Source organism: Lutjanus erythropterus, chromosome 13 (assembly GCF_056507025.1).
Source record: "Lutjanus erythropterus isolate fLutEry1 chromosome 13, fLutEry1.hap2, whole genome shotgun sequence".
Classification (NCBI taxonomy): Eukaryota; Metazoa; Chordata; class Actinopteri; order Lutjaniformes; family Lutjanidae; genus Lutjanus; species Lutjanus erythropterus.
Genome location: NC_139329.1, coordinates 21,206,317 through 21,224,530, shown reverse-complemented (window position 1 = coordinate 21,224,530; position 18,214 = coordinate 21,206,317). Strand labels below are relative to the sequence as shown.

At 38.4% G+C, this 18,214-nt stretch overlaps 1 protein-coding gene and 1 non-coding gene across 2 annotated transcripts in view; both read left to right on the top strand.

Moving 5' to 3' along the window:
- eif4g2b (eukaryotic translation initiation factor 4, gamma 2b) overlaps positions 1-18,214 on the top strand; it is a 71,902-nt gene that overhangs the window by 50,557 nt on the left and 3,131 nt on the right. The window contains exons 2-17 of the mRNA XM_084734079.1: positions 5,429-5,537; positions 7,412-7,477; positions 7,982-8,107; positions 11,142-11,244; positions 11,413-11,544; positions 11,787-11,853; positions 12,433-12,584; positions 12,742-12,852; positions 13,745-13,927; positions 15,030-15,171; positions 15,315-15,478; positions 15,598-15,711; positions 16,061-16,189; positions 16,357-16,461; positions 17,491-17,706; positions 17,953-18,211. Coding sequence (XP_084590205.1) covers positions 5,429-5,537; positions 7,412-7,477; positions 7,982-8,107; positions 11,142-11,244; positions 11,413-11,544; positions 11,787-11,853; positions 12,433-12,584; positions 12,742-12,852; positions 13,745-13,927; positions 15,030-15,171; positions 15,315-15,478; positions 15,598-15,711; positions 16,061-16,189; positions 16,357-16,461; positions 17,491-17,706; positions 17,953-18,211 — 2,178 coding nt within the window. The remainder of the gene's footprint in view (positions 1-5,428; positions 5,538-7,411; positions 7,478-7,981; positions 8,108-11,141; positions 11,245-11,412; positions 11,545-11,786; positions 11,854-12,432; positions 12,585-12,741; positions 12,853-13,744; positions 13,928-15,029; positions 15,172-15,314; positions 15,479-15,597; positions 15,712-16,060; positions 16,190-16,356; positions 16,462-17,490; positions 17,707-17,952; positions 18,212-18,214) is intronic.
- Positions 15,778-15,962, top strand: LOC146316508 (small nucleolar RNA SNORD97). Its single transcript, XR_014771819.1, has one exon. It is a non-coding gene; the product is annotated as a small nucleolar RNA SNORD97 (small nucleolar RNA).

The following is an 18,214-nucleotide window of genomic DNA, read 5'->3' as shown; positions in this document are numbered from 1 at the left end:
TTTTAACACTTTTAACACATTTTTAACACTTAAGTGAGCAAGCAGATATAAATATCTTGAAAAAATAATTCATTGCTATGTTGTAATGGATCTAAAATAACCAAATTACATGATTTTTTTCAAAATATGGCCTTTATTTTCCAATTTGCACGATGTATCCCCCAAGATGGGTATTTTCCCTTTTATAAAATTCATTAATGAACTTTTAAAACATTTTATAAACAATAAATTAGCTACTTTCTTTCATGTTTTGCATACAAAGTCTTAAAAAGTGAAAAACTGAACAAGCTCTTATCATTTATAAACAAAACATCTTATTCCTGTTTTATCATCTTCCCTGTGATTCCCTTACACTTGCTATATCCTGTCAGCAGTGGAAGCAGAGGAAACAAGAAAAAGTTGTGAGTATTTAGACCAACAATGTAAAAATATGCATGCACTGGTGAATTAATCAAGGACACATTTTTAAGATTAAATGAATAATAATCAATATTTTGCACACTTATATTATCATCAGTACAATATAGGCCTCAAAACATAATTATATCTGTGAGTGATTATCCTGTTTTATGCCCCTATCATTCAGTGCCTGATTATCATCCTTAATCATCCAAATCATCCTTAATAACTATTTTCTAAAAGAAAATCATCCAAAAATATAATGAACATGAAAAATAACAACACGACATGTAAGTGTTGGAGTGCTGGAATATTAAAAAGGTCTTCAGTAGAACCTCCCGGGTGGATTCTTGTTTGCATCCAGAAGGTGGAAAAGTTCTGGATAGAATCACCGGAGAGGGTTCTGGGTGGAGCCATTACACCATAGAAGGGTTCACTGTAGAACTTCTCATAGGGCGTTCTGAGTGAAACCTTTCACAGATGGTTCTAGGTGTAACCCTCTATCTTTGGTTATAGGTAGAACTCACCAACTGGGTTCCAAGTGCAACCTTTATAAAAGGTTCTACCAGGAACCAAAAAGGGTTCTCCTATGGGGACAAGTTGAAGAGTCCTTTATGGTTCTTGTTAGCACCTTTTGCTTCTAAGAGTGCACTGAGCATGTGTGAAATGCATCCTCTGCACAGACTTCAGAAAGAAGTATAAATCAAACTAATTAGCGTCCGTGGTGTCTGCAGCTGTCCATGTTCTGGACTAAAATAGAGCTCTCGGAATAATACATGGCCGTAGTATAAACATACATGAAATAAAAAACAATTAGTTTACACCAAATAAGAGTTAATTACATTTTATGGATTAAATATTCAATATAATGTTCAGATGATTACACAAAATCATTTAATTTCCTGTTTGAAACTGATGTTTTCTTGGCAGCCGTGCAGCAGGAGAGGTGAAGAGGTGGAGGGTTGATTAGCTGAAAGTGCCAGCAAAGGTTTGAGGGTGTCCAGGGTGATGGAGGTCCCCAATTATTTTCCTGGCTGCGTGGAGAAGAGGAGGTCGTGACCCTTGCTCTTCTCAGCAGACTGAGTGATGTGCTGCAGTTTGCCCTTGGCCTGGACTGATTCAGCTCCACCCCTGTCAGTCATGGATGAAGTAAAAGTGGAGTCAGTTATAACTGTTCAGGACAGTGATTGGAAGTGGATTTTCTTCAGCAACTACAGTACATTTGCAGGGTGGCTGAGCTCCAAAACAGAAGGTTTAACAGATGCTGCATCCAGCAAAAATAATGAACCCACTATCATAAGAAAGTTGAGTTTGTGTACTGTTATATTAAAGAAATGCATAGAAAATACATAAATGTGTTACTTGCAGCCTCTGGCAACCTGAACCCTGAAACTGACTCAGACTTAAATCTTTTCTTCACATTATTTATGTCAAGTATTGATTCCTCAGAATTAAATGGGCAGAAGTAGCTCAGTCTGTGGGGACGTGGCTGCAGAATCAGAGGGTGGTTGGTTCAAGTTCAGCCAAGACCAGTCAGTACAGAGGGTGGCTGCTGCCGGCACCGCCTGATTATATGGCGGCACCATGGAGTCTCGCCATATATTAATGAACATGTATAGGTCTTGTCTGTGTGCATTTTATGCCTGTGACAATGAGGGTGGCAAAATTGAATTTCTTTAAGAGGAATCAATAAAGTATGCCCTCTTCTTCACTGTAAAAGAAAAGTTGAGAAAACTCATAATTTCAAGGCAACTGCCTCCACTAAGTTTTGAGTTTTGAATCAAACTCAAACTCTTAAAAGGATTTTATCAACAAAGGCTTGTAAGTCAACAAAACTTTGTTTATTTTATCTTAAAACTTTTTTTTTCTTAAGATAAACTTAAGTTTTATAAACCCCCAAAAATATAATTCAAAAATTGTTCACCGTGAGCTGTGAATCTTATTTGACATTATGTGGGTGCTTGAAAATTAAATGGTTGCAACTTCAAAGATTCAAATATCTAAAGAAGAAAAAGGAGGTAATTGTCTCAACAAAACATTAGTTGGTGAAACTTTTTCTAAACTTAAGAGTTTGAGTTGGGCTCAGAACTGAAAAATCTGTTGAAGTAAAGCTGCCTAGAAATTTTCAGTTTTCTCTGCTTTTTCGCTTTTTCATTTTTACAGTGTTCTCCTTTTAAATACAAACTAAAGGTTTAGGGAGATTGGATAAAATTGTGCAGCATTTTTTCTTTGTCTTTTATGGCTTTAAGTCCTTTTGAATATATGGTCAGATGTGTGTTTGTGCAGCTGAGACAATGTTTTTTCTGTGAAAAAAGTGGAAATATAATTATAGTATTTTAATTGCATATCCAGTTGTTTCAACAGGTTTCACTGTATTTTTTTTGATACACATTAATTGTGTTGTTTCACAATACTGACAACACTAATGACAAGAAAGAAGAAAATGTCATTTTTCTTGTCATTGGCGACTTGTCATTGAAAATGTTGTTTCTGTGTTTATTATTGTGTTTTATTATTATATATTATACGGGTCATTTTAGTCAGTTAAACATACAAAGACACATTATACTATATATGTTTTACTCTGTAGTTCTTGCTCAAAGCCAATAAAATATAAGCTTGCCACAAAAACATCAGGATTGTGGGTTGTTATGACCCACTGCAGTAACCTTTTCTGAACTGATCCCTGCCCGAAACAAAAAAATTGAAAAGCAATTCACTGCATTCACAGTGGCCATTTTCCTCTAACGTCACACTCAGCTCAGATGTAATACTTAGTCATTTGTATTTGTATTTGTATAACTTAGTCATTACTATAATTATTTATCAAAATCTCAGTGTTAATATGTTGTGAAAGCACCAATAATCATCCCTACATCCCTATACAGAATCAATAAATACTGATATTGAGGTATTTGGTCAAAAGTATCACGACATTTGGTATTGTCCAAATAAAAATATATGCTGTAGAAAAACAATAGAGGACTGTAATTTCTTTTACACCTTAAATTTGTTGAGGACAAGTAGCCTATTCCATAAAGTCATGAAATAATTAAACAGTCAGGTAATATGATGCAAAAATTAAATTAGATTGCTTAAAGGTAAAACAATTTAAGCTCATATGCCAGATATGAGCAAGGAAGTCCTCTATACATTCTGAATTTGTTGAAGTTTTGTTGACATATATTAGAATTAATATAATAATATTTTTAATGATTTTGAAAAAAAAGATTATTTACTTACAGTAATAGCAATTTAATGCCTCTATCTAGGTTAATTTGAGCTGATAACAGTATCTTTTCCTGCACTGCAGATGTTAAATTGTGTGTCAATCAACCAAAGAGGGCGGTCTCTTATGTGCCAAAATACGTCTCATTGGGTGATATCGGATGCTGGAAACGCCTTAATAATATATCTCTCTTGTGATTGGCCAGGATTGACATGGCAACAAAATACGTGACCAATGCAAATTGGTGACTTTCCTGTCCCCCATCAAGCTTCTGAGCTCTGTACCAGCTAGCTAACGCAAACAAGCCAGGCTGCAAGTAGAAGATTGATGTGTGTGTTTGTGCGGTCATCTTTCTGCCTTTAGCTCTCCTGATATCCGTCGCATAACCCGCTTTTCTTTTACAATTGTCTTATTTCTTCTTTGGTAGTCACACAACAATATAAAACTGAAGTTGCTTTGGTAAAGGTAAGGCAGATTTTTTTCTCCCTTACAGAACCCCACCGGCTCATCCAAAATGGCTCCTGCTAGCTAGCAAGCTACGGTACTAAACGTTTAACATCAGCTTGCTGAAGCTAACTGTAGCATATTAGCTTCGGAGCCGGCAGATAGCCTAGCTTAGCGATGGCTCAGCTGATTTACATTCAAGTAGAAAATGGCGTCGTCGCCTAGCTACTCTAAACTGTTAGTAATAGGAAAATAAACATAGCAGTGCGTCGTTTAAGTGTCATTTTGTTCCATACACGGGATCCGGGGCCAGGATCACTTCATAACTGGCCTTGAATCCTTGATGTTAAGTGTCAAGCCATGATGGGATGGCGACACAAGCACAGCCGATGGAAACATTAGCGGCTAACCACGCTGCCCTGCCCCATTTCACTGCATCATGGTGAACCGTTAAACGTTAGGTTTGCAGGCTGTGTCGATCCTAATAGCACATCAACACAAAGTATCTTGGCTTAGGCAACAACAATATTCCAGTGCAAATGGAAACATTTCTCTTAACATAAGGTTACACAACCGATTCAACACATCGCAAATTGTATAAAATAGTGTAACTCCAACGAGGTAAACATCTTTCTAAGGTCGTGACGTAGCTAACGTATAGATGTAGCAACATAGCCAGCTAATTAGTTAGCGTTAGCTAGTTAGCTGACGCACCTCTGCTTTGTTGTAGCAGAGAAAAGACGAGCACAGATTCCTATGTTTTGGCATTTGATGTCAATGAACGCAGCATGCTAATCGATACACAGCTGTGATGTGTAAGGTATCATGTTTATAACGATGATTTACTTCGGCAAAGGGGTTGCTAGGATGATTTGATTTTTCGTCAGTGGCTAGGCCTATAACAAAGAACTGGCTACTTAAAGGGATAGTTCACCAAAAAATTAAAATTCAGTCATTATCCACTCGCCCTCATGCTGATTGAAAGTGGGGTTTAGTTGTTTAGTCCACAAAACACTGAAAAACACAGAAAAACAACATTGCAGAATCTGAAAACTGGTCACCATTCACTGAAATTGTTTGTGAGATTTTGCAATGCTGATTTGCTGTGAAATTCCAGTAGTGTCTTGTAGACTGAAAACTAAACCCAATCTTCAGTCTACATAAGGGTAAGAACATAATGGCTGAATTTTCATTTTTGGTGAGCTATCCCTTGTTCATCTAGCTAAGTAGGCTAACAGATGTTGTCCTCCTATAACTGATTATGCCATGTCAGATGTCTGATTAAGACTGTTATAGCTAAAGCTTTCCCCCCAACCCCATGCAGTCACTAATTGCACTCCCCTTTCTCTTCCTCAGCACCGTTTTCCCCATCCCCTCCTATTATTCTTATTCTTTTGAGTATTCTTCATTGTCAAGCCGCCAAAGTGGAGAGTGTGATTGCAGAAGGGGGTGCTTCTCGTTTCAGGTAATAACCCATGGCCTGTGTACAGGAAATACCAGCATGGAAATCCTTTTCTTTATTCCATGGTTATCCCTTTGCTAGCATTTTGGGCAGGGACTTCCGGCCTTATGAACAAAGCAGGATGCGGGAAGGCTCAAAATGGCTGTCGGACACTTCTCTTTGTGAAACCTTTTGAAAAGGGGGGTTGGGTAGACATAATGAGCCTTAAGAGGATTTCTGTCCTGTTGGTTTTACAGTGGTAGTGGCAGCACACACCCAGTTTACAGTATACAGAATCACTGTGACAGGATGTTTAGCACCCTGGATACAGTTTTGAAATGTTTGTATTGAAGCCTCAAAAGCCCTGGGATACTGTATGTTGATTGTAGAAGTTAGCATGGAGGATTTTAATGTTGCAGATTTATGGTGAACCCTATCAAAAGGATTCCAAAAAAATTGTTTTCATGTTATTTGGTAGCTGGCAAATTGGTTGTATTGATCAGCAAAATGTTTCAAAATTCCCTAATATATCTTGAATGTACATATTATCAGTCACCAGCAAGATGCTCAATTGACTTGCAGTTCCACACACTGTTGTGAAAATTTGAGTATCACTGGACCATGGTATTTAAGATTAAATAGCTGCAGCAGAGCAGTCAGTGAAAAATAACATGTTCTGCTTTTCCACTCCACCTGAAACCGTGCATGGTACCTTGACTTCACATGATATTTTGGCCGAATAAGGGAAGTTGTAATCACTCTAATAGTTATCTTTATTTAATTTAAGTAACAGCTCAGCTGTTTAGTAAAATGATAAGCATTATAAAGCTGATCAAAACTGAAAGTGTAATTTGTCAGCAGTACACTACATCTACACTACAGCAGAGTTGCCAAAGTACCAGATTTTTCAAGTTTGGGACAATAGTTAAAAAAAAAAAGTACATCTTTTTATTCTGTGGGAAAAAGAAAAAAATAATGACAACCCAAACACACAATGCTGTTACTGAAAATACATTGAACACTGGCTGGTTTTGCAATGCTGCAAGCTAAAATTCAGGTAGGACATTAACACTGAGGCTTTCAATGAGTCTTTAGATGACTGTTTTACAGCTTCGGTGCGTTGCTACTGTGAACTGTGCGCACTATTTCGTTTTGTACCATGTGACATTAAAAACGTGTCAGTACTCTGAATCTGTACTGTGGAACAGTGGCAAAATTAAATTATACGGTGAGCAATCACCCATTGTAAACCAGAGAACTGTGAGAGCCCTTGGTTTTATCTGTGCAAGGCTATGTGTATTGTCTCCTTGGCTTTGTTCCATGTGGTTGACTTGGTCCATTAATGCACATGCCATCACCTTAAATGTACTGCATTTGGCGTTGCTCTTTAGAACGTGCATTGTCACTCTTGAAGCTGCATCACTGGCTCTCCAACCCGTTGTGGCGGTCACTTGCAAAGCATCATGCAGTGTTTGTGAAGTTGCTGGCTAGGCCAAGCTCTTGCTCCTGCTTAAATTGTTCTTTTAAATTATTTTGTAAAGTCGGTGGTTTATTGGTTTTCTGATAACTTACAGAGTTTTAAACTTGAGTAGTTATCCTATAAACAGGCAAGGATACCCTAAGTTAGCATTTTATAACACATTTAATAAAGATATTTTATAATTGTGTGGCTGATAATGTTAAATTCTTAGAGATCAGTTTTCTAATTCTGCATTAAAATGTAAAGTCATCTCACTGGCAACCAAGGGCTCTCACTCCTTTGGTGTAAAAAAAGTGTTGAATGTATGAATAAGCAGTGCAATTAATCTTGTGTCCTGTGAGGTAAAAATACAAGCTCATTCCATGTTATGCAGTGTTGCAAGTACCAGTTATGTTCCTCCTTGTGTTTGCTTCTACAGTGCTTCTTCGGGGGGAGGAGGTGGTAGGGGTGCACCTCAGCACTATCCCAAGACTGTCGGCAACAGGTTTGTCATTTTGCATTTTCTAGTTATAGTGATTCAGTCAATAATACTGTGGCACCAGTGACTGTTGTTAATAGACTGCAGAAAAAGTGGACAAGACAACTTGATTTTTAGCAGATCTGAATTCCTGAAGTCTTTGATTTTTATACTCTGAAGTCCTGGAACCTGTCTGTCAACTGCAGATAGTGCATATACGTTTAACAACTGGACAGTCTGGAATCAGCAAAAAGTGAAAAAGGAGGAAAGTGTTGCCTAACATGGGTAGCGAAGCAGTCACACTGGTCTGAAACAGTAACATATTTTTTCACTGATTGCAGAAATAATCTAAAACACATGAGTTTTATTTGAAATAATTAGTTATATGAGGCAGTATGAGTGTACAGTGCCTTGTAAAAAAAAAAAAAAAAAAAAAACTTGTAAAGTATTGTAAGTGGTTAGGGTTGGAGATATTTTTCTGTTCCAGCTCTGATGTTGTTTTTCTTTTTCTTTCTCTCTGTACTTCTACAGCGAGTTCCTGGGGAAAACCCCAGGGCAAAGCGTTCAGAGATGGGTTCCTTCACGAAGCACTAGACGAGATGTCAACTCCAGCAACGAAAAAGAGCGACATGATGCAATCTTCAGGAAAGTGAGGGGGTAAGGTTCAAGCCTCTATGCATATTTGAAGAGTTAATTATCCATCCCCAGGGACAAAAAGCACCATTTTTTTGTTAACTCCACCTCAACTCTTATCCAGACTTAACTCAGAAACAGTGTGCAAGAATTTTGATCTCGTGGCTCCAAGATTGTTGGTACTAAAGCCATTTCAGATGTGTGCAGTTTCCCATTCTTGCTTTATTTACAAAGCCTATCTGATAAACAGTTGGTGTGGTCTGGCTTGCAAAATTTTATTCAGGGCTGCCAGTATAGCTCCTCAGAGGAAAATCCCAGGAAATGTCTTGGAATTTAGAATAGTGTGTTTGATAAAGGGTGCAGAACTTGAGAACAGGTTGATTTAAAGAAAATAATGCTGTTTTTATTCGGTTTTCTATTGAAGCTATCAAAGATGAGATAAAACTCCAGAATTTCCCCTCTGGGGGTCTTGCTTGAATTTCAGCAGAAATAGAGTGTTGAATTGCTTAGTTCTGCGGTCATTAAAATGGCATGTGCTTTGCCAAAGGCACTCGAGCCCTGTTCCCCCTCTGTGTCAGGTGATGTTTACAAGTACAAAAGATGGAGAGATGCTTCCCTCAAGAATGTAGTCTCACTGGTGGCCACCACAGGATGCAAATGTTAAGATCTACGCTTTTCTCTGAGTTAAGAAAAATTGAGTAAATCATTGCGTATGTACTTAATGTACAATAATTAAAGGACCAGTATGTAAGAGTTAAGGGATTTATTGACAGAAATTGAATTTAATTTTGGTAAATGTTTTCATCGGTATATAATCATCAGGAAAATAAGAATTGTTGTGTTTTCATTACTTTAGAAGGAATTACTTATATCTGTAAAGGGTCTGGGTCCTCTTCCACAGAGTCTGCCATGTTTTTCGCACATTTTGTGGCATCCATAGTTTGTCCTACATTCTGGGAAGAGGAGGGTGAGGTAGGCGGTATTTAGCTGGATGAAATCTGCAAAGTTGTTGTTTTTGTTTTATACCAAAATAAAAAGGTCCTACAGTACTTATTAGAGCTGACACACTATCAGAATTTTAACTTTGATACAGTGCTAGTATTTAAAAATATATATATATATTGAAAGATATTGAAAGAACTGAACATTGTCTGGTTTTGCTGCAAGCCTAATGTCAGGCAGGACAATAAAGATGGAACTGAATTGACATTATTATTTTAATAGCTGCTGTGCTTTTGTTATTATAATTACCAGCTATTGTGATAAACATTTGGCATCAGACTAATACTGAAGTATTGGTACTTTTGACAACCTTAGTACTTACTAAATAAACCACTTGATCCGTACTGAGCTGCAGCCTATGGATCTCCCTCTTCATCATCCTGGGCATGGTTTCTCTTTTTGCTGACATGCGTTTCTAAATTCCCGATCAGAAAATCAAACATTAAGTCACACACTAACAGAATGCTACGCTCTCAATAAAAACAAAGCCAGTAAAGAATGACAAAGCTAATGTGGATCATGAGATTTAGGAAACAAAGCCTGTGGATTTACAAATCATTATTCATTGGCTCTGTTGCACCGTGTCAGAGCAAATCAAGTGACGCTGCAGATTTGTCCAGAAGTGTGAAGAATTATAAAATGATCATTTTTGAAAGAAAACAACTGAGACTTAATGCCATATAATAACAATAACTCAGTTTGACTTAAACATGAACATAAAACGAACACTGAGCTTCAAACCAGGGGGACAGAATTTCAGAACCTTTAATGTAGATCAGAATTGTCCAGATTTTGTAATCCTTTCTCTCTATTGTAGACAAAACTGATCTTGTAGGTTTTGTCCTTGCTTTTTCAAAGAATTTTCTGATAGACTAATAAATGCCAAACACACAGCTGTATAACATAACATCTGGCTGCAGTGCTACAGTTGGTAGGTCAGGGCCATCTGTCATTGCAATGAGCAACACCTTGTTATGTTACATACTTTTCACGTGGGTGGTTCAGATGTGCAAAGTGTCTTTTCAGCACCCCATTTAAACATTCAGTTGTTCCTCTAGTTCTTCCAAAAACGATTAAATATGTCATGTGTACTACATGTCTTAACTTCAACTTTGAATCCATGCTGAATCCACCCTTGCTGTGGAATCAGGATTTTTCTGATTTTTAGCATCAAATCGATCCTAATCTGCACCTTGGAGTTGTGAAGTACCCCAAAACAACATTTGATTTGGATTATGGACAGTATTGGATTACCAAATCTGTATCCCAATTTAAGTAGGAATTAGGATCACATCTCGTGGTTTTGAAATACCCTCTTTTGAGATTTAATCCTATCTGGATAATTCAGATCTAGATTAAATGTTTTGAGAAATGGGCCCCAGCAGTCTCGCTATTTGGTGTCTTCAGTACTCATGTCACACTGATTCAGCAACCCAGAATAAATCTGCATTTATCATGGGTCTGGTCATCTTTTCAAAGGAGCGTTTAGGCTTTAATATAATTCGTACCATATAAATAACAAATCCCGATTTTAGCTCTCAACTGTTGCTTTTTATATGTCAGTGAAAGGTGATTGAGAATAGGTTATTGTATTAACTCAAAGCTGAAATAAGTTTCTTCACTTTGCCTGCAGCTTTACAAAAAAGTATAGTAAGCATTGAAGGGACCACTTTTAGAATACTAACAGTTATGTTTTGTAACTACAATTGTTTGGTCTAACAGTGTTTTTTTGGAACTACAGCTTCAGATAATGATGCTGTGAATTCTGATCAGGATTAAAATGCAAAATGCAGATTGAACTAATGTCAACAAGGTTTATTTTACACAAATGGTAACCTTGGTGTATTGCAAAATCAGTTGAGCGTCAGCCTCAGGGTGAAGGAGGAGGGGGATGTGCAAATACTCAAGATCAAATTTGTTTTCATTGAGGTGGTCTTACCAGACTCGGGCACATCGCCACATCCAGCTAAACGCCTGTCATGCCAACAGCTTGATCTTGCATAGTCAGACTGACTTTGTCTGCCTCTCTCTTCCCCTCCTGTTTTTATTTTTCCAGCATACTCAACAAACTCACGCCTGAGAAGTTTGACAAGCTATGCCTTGAGCTCCTGAACGTGGGCGTAGATTCAAAACTCGTCCTTAAAGGAATCATCTTGCTGGTAAGCGCACATTTTTATTCTTCAGTACTCTGCTTAATGGAAATGTATTCATCCTTTCTTGGCAGGCAGCTCTGAGTGACTCATACACACTGCACGTTTTAATGACCTGAGTGGTCCCTCTCTGGTTTCTCCCTTCTCTCCTCCTCCTCCTCCCTTGCTGTGGTTCAGATTGTAGACAAAGCCCTAGAAGAGCCGAAGTATAGCTCGCTCTATGCTCAGCTATGTCTGCGCTTGGCAGAGGACGCACCAAACTTTGATGGCCCTTCATCTGAGATCCAAACATCCCAAAAGCAGAGCACAGTAAGTGTTCACATTCTGCTGGATAGTTAAATATATTTTCAAGTCCTGGTATATTTGTTCTTACCCTGATAAATGCTGATGGATTTTTTAAGGATTATTTTGTCATTATTATTAACTTATCTGTACAGCATTATAAAACTAAACTCATTCCTCAGCTCATTTTTTGTAATCTGTGCTTTCCTTTGATATTTTTCACCAAGCTACTTCTAAGCAATGGATAATGTTTTTTTTTCTTGTTGTAGACCTTCAGAAGACTGCTGATTTCCAAACTTCAAGATGAATTTGAGAACCGCACCAGAAATGTTGAAAGTAAGTGGATGTCTTTGTGTATCTTACCAGACATGCGGCATCTTTCCAGCTCAGTGGTTCTTCAATCATGGTCTGGGAATCTATACCCTAAGTCTTAATTAATTAGTGTATATATAAATATTTGGTACATGTCATCCATTAATGATGGAAACTGGATATCTCTCTCATATTCAAGTTCTGGGCTAGGCCTGTTAATGTCCTGTATTTGTTTTTTTATTAAGCATATTTCATAGTTTATATTGTAGCCTACATTATTTCAAGAAATCAGTATCCACATTTTGTTTCTGTGTATGCACAAAGAATAAAACACATTCATGTTGTGTGCATATGAATGCTGTGGGTATTCTGTTGACATGGTTCATATATTATAATATATTTATATATATTTGATCCATGTCTAATATCTTAATAAATCATTTCTCTAAGTAGAAGTCTTAAAAAAAGGTCTAAAATTACTCCAAAAGACATACATGAGGATGTCCCCGGCATATGATTTGTATCTTGTAAAGGCTTGGCTGAGAAGACTTGAGAATCTCCTGTCCTCTCAAACACTAACCTTTGTCCCTCCTTTCATTTCAGTCTATGACAAACATGACAACCCTCTTACTTCTGAAGAGGAGGAGCAGCGTGCCATTGCCAAGATCAAGATGCTTGGCAACATTAAATTCATCGGGGAACTTGGCAAACTTGACCTCATCCACGAATCTATCCTTCATAAGTGCATCAAAACAGTACGTGCTCTGGCTCGAGTTTTCTGCATGTTTGAAATTCACCTCCTTTGAAATTTGAGCTGTAATCAAAAAGAAATAACAGCATACATTAATGAAAACAGAGGAGAGTACCTTGATTGACCCCTTGCCTTCCTGCTCTCCTTAATCTTTTCTGAAGCTTCTGGAAAAGAAGAAGAGAGTCCAGCTCAAGGATATGGGGGAGGATCTGGAGTGCCTCTGTCAGATAATGAGGACAGTGGGGCCGAGACTCGACCATGAGAAAGCAAAGGTAACTGCTCCAACCTTTTATGGAACCATAACTGTCTGAAGAGGCTTTCTGTAGGTTTTTGTGTGTTTAGAACTACATGTCAAGAGATAATTCATATTCTGTTTATAAGTTATAGGGTTGCAATGATATGAGATTTTCACTGTATGATAAGTGTCTCAGAAAATATCAGAGCTTCATGGTGTTACAGTGTGCAGTATAACACAGTTATGTTCAATGGCCCTTAAAGGAATGAAAACAGAAGGGGTTTTTGGTTGAACAAATATTAGTTCATTATACAAAAGTCTGAGCATACATCATTTTATTTTAAGCATGTGCAGGAACATTAGTCTGTAAGTTAAGATATTACTGCAATGCTATTTTCTGTTAGCATGTTATTTGGAATTCCTATTATGTGTTAGCATCGAGCTAACAGACTAAGCATTAGTAATTTTTTTATATCAACATATTACATTTTTTTTCTCGCATCCCAATTAGAAAAGTAAATGTGCACGGTGTGATCTTTTTTACTATGGTATGCTGGATAGTAGTATATACCCGTTACTTGTGATGTTGCAGCTGTAAGTTAAACCCAAAAGGCTTTAGTAAAGAATTTTCTAATTTTTATAAGATTTTCTGGGTGGTGAACACAAACTGGACATTTTACATTTTGGGTTTAGCTGATAAGGGTTGTTTTTAGTCTGCTGGGTTCTTTCCTCTGTGCCTCTGTGGTGCTGTCTGGGTCGATCAGGTCATTTCAGGTCTTGCTGAAGCCCAGCATCTGGCTGGATGCAGCAGCCTCACCTAAAGCCCCACTTGGCTCAAAGCCAGTGCTAACATAAATCTGGCTGTCACACTGTATGTACAAGGTCTGCCTGCCCTCACTGTCTCCCTCCTCTCTCCACCTGTTCTCCAGTCTTTAATGGATCAGTACTTTGGCCGTATGCGATCCTTAATGAACAACAAGGATTTGCCCGCTAGGATCCGCTTCCTGCTGCAAGACACAGTGGAACTGCGAGAAAACAACTGGGTCCCCCGCAAGGCTTTCATCGACAACGGACCAAAGACGATTAATCAGATCCGTCAGGATGCAGTGAAAGTGAGTCCGGTGAAATTATGGTGCCAACTGTTAAGATCGCCCACATTTTGGGAGGATTAATAATTGATTTCCAACAGCAGTAGCTAAGGCTGAGGCATGCCTGTGTTAAAGGGCTCCATAAATAAACTTTATAATTATAACCCTGTCTTCGTTACAAAGAACAGTTTGAGCACATCGGCAAGGAACCACTCGTGAGGAGTGTGAGTCAACACAACATTGTCCTGAAAAAAGCATCCACAGCATGTTATTGAGTTTCCGGTAGGGATGTTTCTGGTGACTAAGTTCCCACTCAGTTAGATAGAAATTTTAATGTAGAAAAGTCAACAAGAAAAAAGACTGAAAAAAGTTTATTAACCAGTAACTTAACATTGTCAAGTATTACATGTATTAAAAGCCACTTGAAGCTATTAATACATTCTTTCAATAACTAAATCAACCAGAAATTTAAATTCCACTTAAATGTGTGGCACTCTGTGCTGTGCATTATGAACATTGCACATCATCCTACAGAATATGACAACTCACTAAATGAGTTAAGCTTTCTTACCAATTTCAGAATAATCATCCGCAGGTTTACAATATCATACATAGCACCAGTAGCCTGCTCCTTGCAGGTTAATATCCACATGCTGGCTGAATGTGGTTACACATTGCTCCAGTCAAGTGGTTACATTGCAGTTTATTCTGATACAGCATATATACATCCATGTTTTCATTTGCTGTATTAAAATACTGCCATACTGGAGTGGTTTTACAGGATGTCACTGTTCCACTTTATGCTTTCCACCTTACTTGATTACAACATCTGGCAATTAGTGCAGAAAGAGGTGGTGGGCAGCTGCATCTCTTGGAGGCAATGGTTAACTGGCATTGTACATTAATGAAATATTAATAAATAATTGACCAAGTAATATTTCTGTTCTGACTAGCAAGGATACCACCATTTAATTTCATTAATCACTTTCAGCCCTTGTTTTCAGTTTAATGATAATCATATAGTTAAAATGGAGCTCTTCAAAACTCAAGCTGAGTTCTCGGTTAGACTTGGAATCCTGTTATTGGACAGTTCATGACACCAGCTCTGTTTTGTGTGTACCTGTAGGATTTGGGTGTTTTCATCCCAGCACCCATGTCTCAGGGGATGAGGATGGACTTCTTCCTGGAAAGCCCCTTCATGCCCAACAGAGTGAAACTGGACAGGGAGACTCTTGGTGGATTGGCCGACATGTTTGGACAGATGCCAGGTATGGGCCTTTATTTATTTTATTTATTTATTTATTTAATAAGGTATAATTGATAAAATAAGGTGTCCATTTCATATAATACACAAGTGTTTCTTCTGCTTGTGTAAAATCTGTACTAACATCTTTGTATTGTGTTTTCTCAGGCAGTGGGATTGGAACTGGCCCGGGGGTTATTCAGGATAGGTACTCGCCCACTATGGGACGCCATCGCACCAACCCGCTCTTCAACGGTCACGGTGGCCACATTGCCCCTCCACCACAGTCACAGTTTGACATGGGGCCAAAGTCTTTTGTTAAGTCCAACCAGGTAATTCTGCCAACAGTAGAAATTACTATCAGTCACGCAAGAGTGATCAATGTTTCTCTACAAATCCAGCATTCACAGTTTAAAAACTGGTACTCTACACCCATGTGACTTTCTGACAGGTTCAGAACCAGCATTTCCTCAACCAGAACCAGAACCACATGGCACAGCAGCAGGTTCAGTCTAAGGACATGCCTCCACGATTCAGTAAGAAAGGACAGCTTAATGCGGATGAGGTAACGAGAATTATTTGTAGCTGGCAGGAACATTATTCACCATTCATCACCACTTTTTAAGCCCTCATGCCCAGTGATTATAAAAAGACGCGTTATTCTGAGGAACACAACCTGCTACTAGTCTTTCTTCTACCTTTTACTCTGTCTTTGATCTGTCTCCATCTGTCTTTCCTATCCATCCTCCACTCCTCCTCCTCTTTTTTCAAACTGGTAGCTGGTCCACTGATTGCGATTATGAGATATGAGGGCATGAGAGACATGAATTTTGCAAATATACAGATTTTTTTAAGGACTAACTGACTAAACTTTTTTTTATGCACTGTCTTTGTGATGCTATGTGGTCCCACAGATCAGCCTCAGACCTGCTCAGTCATTCCTCCTCAACAAGAACCAGGTACCCAAGCTCCAGCCCCAGATCCCCACCATGATGCCTCCCAGTGCCCAGCCCCCACGCACTTCAACCCCTCCTCTGGGACAGGTTAGTTCAACATAAACAAAGAGAAAGGTAGAGAGCTGTTGTGAAACACTGAAAAGAGTAAAAAAAATGTTTTTAAAGGTAAAAAAAACCTCTCCAGTCATTTTAAACTGTGATGGTTTCTTGGTGAAACTATATCTGTGTGATAACCACATGACCTTTTGCTTCAGCCTCCACAGCTTGGCCTGAAGACCAACCCGCCGCCCATCCAAGAGAAACCTCAGAAGACGAACAAGAAACCACCTCCTGCCAGGGAGGAACTGCTCAAAATGACTGTAGGCAAAACAAAACCTTTATACCGTTCACTGTTTTCAATCTAGAACTGCAGCAATATATACATAATGGAAATTAATCCTAATGCTTCCCCATGGGGTCGGATTCTCTTTGGAATCAGATGAAACAAACCTGTTGACATTTTCCCTGGCAGAGTTAAAATGAGTAGTACATTAGCCACTTAAAATGAAACAGGAGGAGAGTTTTCTGGTGATGAATGTAATTTTTGATGTTATATTTTGTGGTTATTACAGTGGAAACACTACTTTTGTCCACAGGAGCCTTCAAAATCTGCAAAATAATAAAGTTCCTTGTAGGAGCTGCAATTAAACTTAAATCAAAATAGTTAAAAAATTAAAAAAAGTTAAATTATATCAAGTATTTGTTAATGATGAGCAAATGATTAGTAAACCTTTAAGAACTTAGTATGTAGCATACTTATTTTGACTGAAAGCATGATCTTTTCCTAAATTTTTACAAATAGTTTGGTTTCCTAAACCTAAAGAAGTACTTTTTTTGCCTTTTATTTTGAAAACCTACCCAGACGTTGCTTATTTATTATTGGCTGACTGGGTAGCCCTCAAACATAATTTTTGCACATGCAGGACTCTGCAAAGTGTTGTAGTTTGAAGTGCTACTAACCAAGCTGCTGCATGTCACGAGTTGGGAGTGAGAACATGTTGCCTATAAACATTATTGTAAAGTTGCACCCAATGTAAATAATATTTTGTAAATGGTTAATAAATACTGTGCAGTGCATGTTGAAACATTATTTGGATTAAACTTAATATTTGCTAATAAATAGTTTAAAAACCACATAAACATTATTTTAAACTTTGTTAAAAGTAGCTATTAATTTAAGTTTCATTAACTATCAATTTACCATTTATTTATGATGGTTGATAGATGTGGAGGTTATACATTTCTGGTTTTGTTAAGACTTTATGAGTTTTCACAACAGTTGAGAGCACAAATAGTTGGCGATTAAAGTAGCCATAGCTCATTTCTGCACACTTCAATCATCACTATAGGAGGCGATCATGACTGAGTACCTGAACAGCAAGAATCTGACTGAGGCTGTGAGTGGCGTGCGAGAGATGAGGGCTCCCAAGCACTTCCTGCCAGAGATGCTAAGTAAGATCATCGTGTGTTCCCTGGACCGTCCTGATGAGGACAAGGAACACGCAAGCACTCTGATTCACACACTCCGCACTGAGGGCCTCATTACCGGAGAGAACTTTATGCAGGTACACACATCCAACATTTTGTATCACACTCAACCTAGTATACACTTATTGTTTAGAAGTTAAAATTTATAAATTAGCAAGATATAATGGTCATGGGTTATAGCAGCAGTTACTGGTCTGGTAGAAATATTTGCATCTGTTAAATCAACACATTATGTCAGGGGTTTGCTTAAAAATGGAGGAAACAATCTCGCTTACTCTCTTGCTTGTAGAGGTTGCTGTAATTAATTTAACGTACTCGTGCAGGCTTTCCTCAACGTCCTGGACCAGTGCCCTAAGATCGAGCTGGATGTGCCCCTGGTGAAGTCCTACCTGGCCCAGTTTGCGGCTCGGGCAATCATAGCAGAGCTGGTGAGCGTGGCAGAGCTGGCTCACCCCCTTGAGAATGGCACCCACTTCCCCCTCTTCCTTCTCTGCCTGCAACAGACAGCCAAGCTGAAGGACCGAGAGTGGCTCACCGACCTCTTCCAGCAGAGCAAGGTCAACATGCAGAAAATGCTTCCAGGTA